General features: G+C 40.9%; 1 protein-coding gene across 1 annotated transcript; it reads left to right on the plus strand.

The window, feature by feature from the left end:
- The first annotated feature begins 214 nt into the window (after positions 1-214).
- has2 (hyaluronan synthase 2) lies at positions 215-5671 on the plus strand. The gene is made up of 3 exons (XM_069140177.1): positions 215-841; positions 3312-3413; positions 3560-5671. The coding sequence occupies exons 1-3, from the start codon at positions 215-217 to the stop codon at positions 4487-4489; spliced, it is 1659 nt and encodes a 552-aa protein (XP_068996278.1). The 3' UTR covers positions 4490-5671.
- Positions 5672-7231: the final 1560 nt, after the last annotated feature.

The raw sequence follows: 7231 nt of genomic DNA on the forward strand, positions 1-7231 counted from the left end.
TGAAGTAATTGTAGTCTGGATATGAAGCTCCAAATTACTCTGAGCATATATGTTTCATTTATCCCTGCATTTTTTTTTTAATGTTTAGGATATTTGCAGGGACACTTTTCTTTCTGTTGGTTATTTGTAATGAAAAAAGGGCGTAAAATGAAGCGAAGGTTTCACCTTCTGATCATTGATCACTAAATTGAATCCTTTTTTTTTTCATCCGTAGATGAAATGTCAAAGAGTCCTCACCTACCTGAGGATATTTGGGACCACCATGTTCGGCGTGTCCCTCCTGGTGGGCATCTCCACTGCCTACATCATGGGCTACCAGTTCTTCACCACAGCCCGCAATCACCTCTCCTTTGGCCTGTATGGCGCCATCTTGGTCATCCACCTCATCATCCAGAGCCTCTTTGCACTCTTAGAACACCGAAACATGCGGCGCTCCTTAGAGACGCCGATCAAACTGAACAAATCCCTGGCATTGTGCATCGCAGCGTATCAAGAGGACCCAAACTACCTGAGGAAGTGCCTGGTGTCGGTGAAGAGGCTGACGTATCCGGGTATCAAAGTGATCATGGTGATTGATGGGAACTCAGACGATGACCTGTACATGATGGAGATTTTTAAGGAAATCATGGGATGGGACAAATCGGCCACGTACGTGTGGAGTAGTAATTATCACCACAGAGGCCCCGAGGAGACGGATGAGAGCTACGCTGAGAGCCTTCAGCAAGTCTCCAGGCTGGTGCTCAACAACAAGTGTGTGTGCATCATGCAGAAGTGGGGAGGGAAGCGAGAGGTCATGTATACGGCCTTCAAAGCACTGGGGAGGAGCGTGGACTATGTGCAAGTAAGGCTGAGAAATTGTTAATATGGGGGTGGGTGGGTGGGGAAGATTAAACACCATTATATACCAGGTAAAACATGGAGTGGACTCTGTGTGTATCTCTGTAGATGTCCACAGACACACAGGTAAGACAAGGACAGCCAACATCTAAAGGAGGACATAGTGAGGAAGAGAAAACGTGTAACCTAGACTGAGGGAGATGCAAACTAGGCAAGCATAAGTTGACGATAAAGGGAAAAGGAAGAGAAAGAGAGATGGCTAGAGAGGGGAAAGGGGGGCTCTGCCAAGCCAAATATGGGGTCCACAAAGAGCCTTTTGTGTTGCTTTTAGATGGATGGTAGCTGTGTGCATCGTGTTGTGAAGTGTAGCGTGAAGGAAGGCAGCAGTAGCTGATGTCTAAGTGTAATAACAGATCTGTTTCACACGGGCTGAGCATTACATCATCTACATGAGTGGTACTCAGAGTCAGAGAGCAAAGTCGGTGTTGGAGTAAGGTTAAATTTGGTATGCATCTGTTTACCGGCAAAAAACAATCCCACTCAAATAATTATAAGTTTAACTTGAACAAGAGATCTCACTGGTGTGTTAGCCTAGCTGAAATGGTTTACGTTATGTGTTGTTGTGGTTCAAAATACATGACGGTGGCTGAAAACAAAACTGCTTGGCCCAGCCGCTAATGGTTTTAGCTGCTGTCAACACACGAGCTGAAGTACCAAAGCCTGGCAGGCAGTGATAGTTGAGAGACATATGGGCTTACACAGGAGTCTTACTTGGCCTTTTATGAACCATTGGCTCAAAGTGGCTAACGCTGGCTAACTTACATACAAACGTAGGTGAACATCACAGTGTAACTCACATTGCTCGGCCAGTTTGTAAACTTAACGTCGGTTCTGTGCTTATTTTAGCCACACCTTTTCATCAAAACTGAAACAGCCTCCCTTTGAACTGCTTATCTGAAAAATAAAAGGAATATGGAAGGTGGAGGGGTCACATGGTGTGGTCAGAGCTGAACATGACTCCTCATCTTTTCCTGAAATGTACTTGTTAATGCTGAAAACAGCATTAAATATACTTTCCAATAACAATGTTTTCCTTTCGTTGAATGAATACGTGTGGTAAGCTACACAAAATAATTACGCCAAACTAATACATTTGTCAGTGCACTTGAGGATACCATGTCAGTGTCACGTTTTGCCTCGTCTAAACGCAGGCATCACATTCAAAGAAGGAGGTCATGTGATGAAGACAAAGAGTGTGTTATCCCTTCACCCTTAATGTGGAAATTGATCAAACACAGGACTTTGACGCAGGAGATCGGTGTTCAATTCTGTGAGAAAGTAAAAGCCACTGTGAATTTAATTTTAGTATCAGGTATATATTACTTCCATAACATAATGTATTTGACTTATGTGACATACGTTAACAAATTTATGTGGCAACGTTACATCAAATTACTCATTTAACCAAACAATGATCTTTTTTTTTTAAACCAAATTATGTGATTTTTGGGGCTAAAACCTGAGGCACCTAACTTTTTACACTAGGCAGGGCAAAATATGAAACTGACATGGTATCCAGTAGTGGACTGATTGGTGTAATACATGCTTTGGCGTAATACTGGGTTGCTGTACAAGACTTTCTCGGTGCCGTTGACCTGACTGACAATCTATGCCTAAGGCTAATTTAAAAATGACTGTGGCTGAAGGTTCAGTGACAGTCCATCGGTCAAAACACAACAACAACTACCACCATGTCATATTTGATCTGTAATATTCATCGCTTACGAAAGATATTGTGAGCAGTGAGTGGGGCTTAACAGAAATCTCATTTGTGTAATAACGTTAGAATGATTCCAATACATCTGAATTACAAACAAGGGGAATTTGAGAATCACATCAAATCAGTGCTTTGTTATTGTCTGACACTTGGAGATGCCTTCAGCCTGTCAGCAACCACTTGTGCAATTTTTCAAAAGAACTTTCTGCTGCACTGCCAGCAGCCATGCCAGTATCCTTCAATATTTAGGAGGGCCAGTGTTACATGCCTTTTCACTATCATCAGTCTCTGCCTGTAACAGATGTGTTTTATTAATAGGAGTTGGATTCTTAGTTTATGTTCATCACCTGATTTTGTTAGTCAGGAAAATCACCATTTAAGGAAGAAAACTGGGAGAGCTACAAAAGAGCATCAGAAAGACAGTGGATTGAGATTAAAGTTAAAAGCAGCTACTCTGAGCTTTGTTGGCCATAGTTTTAGTTTTTATTCAGACCATTAATGTGTTTTATTGGATGGATGATTGATCTTTCTCTTATTCCACTCATTTATCAGCACTGAGATTCGTTTTCGTCTCCAATACCTCTTTGTATCTCAAAACTGATATTTTCTTGTCTGTCTGAGCACATGTTTACAGATGACAAACACAGATAACTTGCTGTTTAACTTGTACCTTTTTTCTTCTTTTCTTTCTACTTAGGTGTGCGACTCTGACACCATGCTGGACCCAGCATCAACAGTGGAGATGGTGAAGGTTTTAGAGGAAGATCCTATGGTGGGGGGCGTTGGAGGAGATGTGCAGGTAGAGTTACAAAAATAAGATTACCAGCGTATTCTTGGTGCAAGTGACATATTGTGTAGGCTTGAGTATTTTACAATAAACACAAATTGTATATGCTGTATTTCAAAGTTCATATTTTTCCTTTCTGCTTATCAATCCCTCCGTAGATCTTAAATAAATACGAGTCATGGATCTCCTTCCTGAGCAGTGTACGATACTGGATGGCCTTCAACATCGAGCGGGCTTGCCAGTCCTACTTCGGCTGTGTTCAGTGCATCAGCGGGCCTTTAGGAATGTACCGAAACTCCCTCCTGCATGAGTTTGTTGAGGACTGGTACAATCAGACCTTCATGGGATCCCACTGCAGTTTTGGGGACGACCGCCATCTCACGAACAGAGTTCTCAGCCTCGGGTATGCAACCAAATACACTGCGCGGTCAAAGTGCCTTACTGAGACACCAATTACATATCTGCGGTGGCTCAATCAACAGACTCGATGGAGTAAATCATACTTCAGAGAGTGGCTCTACAACTCCATGTGGTTCCACAAGCACCATCTATGGATGACTTACGAGGCAGTGATCACCGGCTTCTTCCCGTTTTTCCTCATCGCCACGGCGATCCAACTCTTCTACCAGGGAAGGCTCTGGAATATTCTATTGTTTCTACTCATCGTGCAAGCAGTGGCGCTAATTAAGTCGTCGTTCGCCAGCTGCCTTAGAGGTAACATTGTCATGGTGTTCATGTCATTTTATTCTGTACTGTATATGTCAAGCCTGTTGCCGGCCAAAATGTTTGCAATAGCGACAATCAACAAGTCTGGATGGGGGACTTCTGGAAGGAAAACAGTGGTGGTGAACTTCATCGGTCTGATTCCCATATCGGTCTGGTTCACCATCCTCTTCATCGGGATTATATACACAGTAATACTACAGAGTAAAAAACCCTTCCCTGAATCGGAAAAGATTGTTCTGATCATAGGGGCAGTCGTCTATGCTAGTTACTGGGTCATGCTGTTGACGTTGTATACAGTGCTCATAAACAAATGTGGGAAGAGGAAGAAGGAAACACACTATGATATGGTGCTGGACGTATGACTGGCAGACTACAGTCATCCTTTACCACTGAACTCTCTTGGGTTGTTTTCACTCAAACCATGTTGTTGTTCTACAAATCTTTTTCAGATGCAGAGCGGCTCTGGAGGCAAAATTTGTTGAGTTCAACCAAAATGGGCAAAGAACCAGAGTTTTTCAAACTTGAATAGCAAACACATGAATGGGAGTGACTGTAACTATAGCATTCATGATCTTGCTACATTGGCACGCTAGCTAATTGACAGATTACTTAAATCTCACATTTATCTGAAAATCAACACATGTAGGCTAACTAGCTCATTTAGATAAATCAGAATGGCAAGATTATGTATATTGCAGTTGGCAGCAAGAGTGATAGGCTTCACAATTATAGCTACCTCTTACCCTTGTCATTTTCACTGGGCTTCAGTCTAACATTATCAACTTAGCTGGAGAAACTGTGGATTTTCTTTTAGCTTCCCCCATTGGGGTTTAACTTGACCAGTAAGAATATTTTACCTCCAGAGCGTCATTGTGTCTCCAGGAAATGGTTGTACACCCCAACTAAAAGAACAACCTATGTGTTGCCCCCACCAAAGGGAAATTTTGTCTCCACTGTCCATTGACTGCACCGCATTGATGATTACATTAGTAGCTGCTAAAGGTAGCGATAGAGGCTATCACCAGCGCTGCTAATTAGTGTAATTGTAGCCCAAAAATATGTGGATTGTCTGTGTCGATCTCATGAATAGGCGAGGTTGACATCTTTGACAGGCCACAAAAATATACTGCATCTGTTTAATGTTTCAATGCTACACATTCAGAGGTGTTCATTCTGGGGCCAATCGATGGGTATACCTTGTCAGTGTTTTAAAGTGTTTTGGGAATAGCTACAGTATAAATTTACAGTGCATGAAGAGGTGCAGAAAGGGCTTTAAAATGGAGAGCTGCTCTCTTTCTTTTCTTGCACTCATGTCATATGGGAGCGATATAAACTTCCTCATAACCTGTTGAGCTGTAAGGCAGTAAATACCACATCTGGAATTTGCAAGAGAATCCGATAGCCCAAAAGCCTTGCTTGTGATGGCAGCAACAAGAAAGCACTCGTCAGTAATGGTAGGGTAAAATGCAACCCGTGGATTGACATTTTAACACATTCAATGCCGAATCGTCGCACCTAAATTTCCAAAACAGTGCACAGCTATTTGCGAAGTAGTGATGTTGCAAATGCTTGGTTTTCTATTTATGATGAATCTGAACATATCACTCATACTTTGCTTGTAAGTTGAATGTGAAAACATTTCATCATCTCGTCACTCAATGATTATGTGAAATGGCTCCAAATACAATATGTTTGTCGTTATTCCCATATGACATGACTGCAGTATTTTTCTCAAGGTTTACAAAGTGAAGAATCTCAAACTGATCTCTGATCGGTTGATGTAACCTCCGCCCAATCAGGTGGCCAGGTTAACATGTGACCAAAAGAGACAGATGGTGTAATATTGCTGCTGTGACTGTTTTATTTTTACAGAAACAATGACTTTTGTATTTCTTCTTTTTTTGGTTTTTAAGAAAGAATTATTGGTGTATGTTGCAAAAAATGGTTTCAACACTATTATTGTTAATGTATTTTCTTTCTACCGAGTTCAATGATAACCAAGCAGACACGGTGGACACGTTCCAAGATTTTGTGATTTCTTTCCCTCCACATTGTCCTTGCTCTCTTCTATTCTTCACATGGTTTCTTGAATAACCTGCAAGGGAGAAGAGTGAATGTGAGACGAAAATGTTAATGTACCTGATGTGGGATACGTACTACCTGATAATAGGAATGTGAATAAGGGCACTTGATGGAAGGGAACAACAATTTGGAATGAAATACGTCCAGGGTTTGCTTTAGACCAGGAGCAGACGTGAGTTTAATTCTTACGCACTTTTATATCTCTCCCTTCATCCAGTGTGATGCTTGACGTAATCAAGATGAAATACCTCAGTGGTCCTCTTTGCATTGCATCAAGGCGTCAGGATGCCGTCCAAAGACTGATGCGTTCTGATGGTCTCAAGTAATTTATGATCTGTTTGTGATATTCATTATTAAGATGTCCTTTTTTTATACGCAGCTCCTTATTATGTCAAAGCTGGATTTCTCTGCCCTGTCGGCCCTTTGCTGTAGCCGTTTACTTATTGTAACTTTGTATTTCAATGCATTTTTATATAGACATTTTTATTCTATTTTTGCTTAGCATCCAAAGATTCTTTATTTTCATTCATGTTTTTATAGAAAAAAAAATGTATTTGTGCTTTCAACTGTTCTGACAATGACTTGTGTATCTGACCAAACAATGTGAAATCAGGAGCTGGGGGTTTTGTCTGCAATAACAACAATAAAAATGCAATTTGTAGGGATAAGTTATTGATTTCAAGAGAAATGAAGAACCTGTGTTTTTGTACTTTGTACTTAGATAGAAAACCAGCATATTTATTTAAGACCATTCTGTGGTTTATAGGCTTCTGTACCTAGCAAGACGTTCTCTGGTATACATATAAAACCCCTAAGGTTCCATAAGTCTACACTGCAAAAACAATAAATACATTCAGAAAGGATCATTAATATAAACCGCATGTGAACATACATTTTTGCATTGAAATTATATGGATTGAGGCTTCTATGTTCAGTTCTAAATACAATAGACAATAAAGGCAAAGCAGACTGAAAACCTTCATCCAAAGACATTTGCAGAAAAAACTATCTGCAAATGATGT

The sequence above is a fragment of the Embiotoca jacksoni genome, unplaced genomic scaffold (genome assembly GCF_022577435.1).
Source record: "Embiotoca jacksoni isolate LCO1_2020_lvr unplaced genomic scaffold, fEmbJac1.0.p SCAF_11, whole genome shotgun sequence".
Lineage (NCBI taxonomy): Eukaryota > Metazoa > Chordata > Actinopteri > Embiotocidae > Embiotoca > Embiotoca jacksoni.

Coding starts and splice junctions, on each gene's coding strand:
- has2 (XM_069140177.1), top strand. CDS start 215: ATGAAATGTCAAAGAGTCCTCACCTACCTGAGGATATTTGGGACCACC. Junction 842..3,311: donor GGAGCGTGGACTATGTGCAA/GTAAGGCTGAGA, acceptor CTTTCTACTTAG/GTGTGCGACTCTGACACCAT. Junction 3,414..3,559: donor GCGTTGGAGGAGATGTGCAG/GTAGAGTTACAA, acceptor ATCCCTCCGTAG/ATCTTAAATAAATACGAGTC.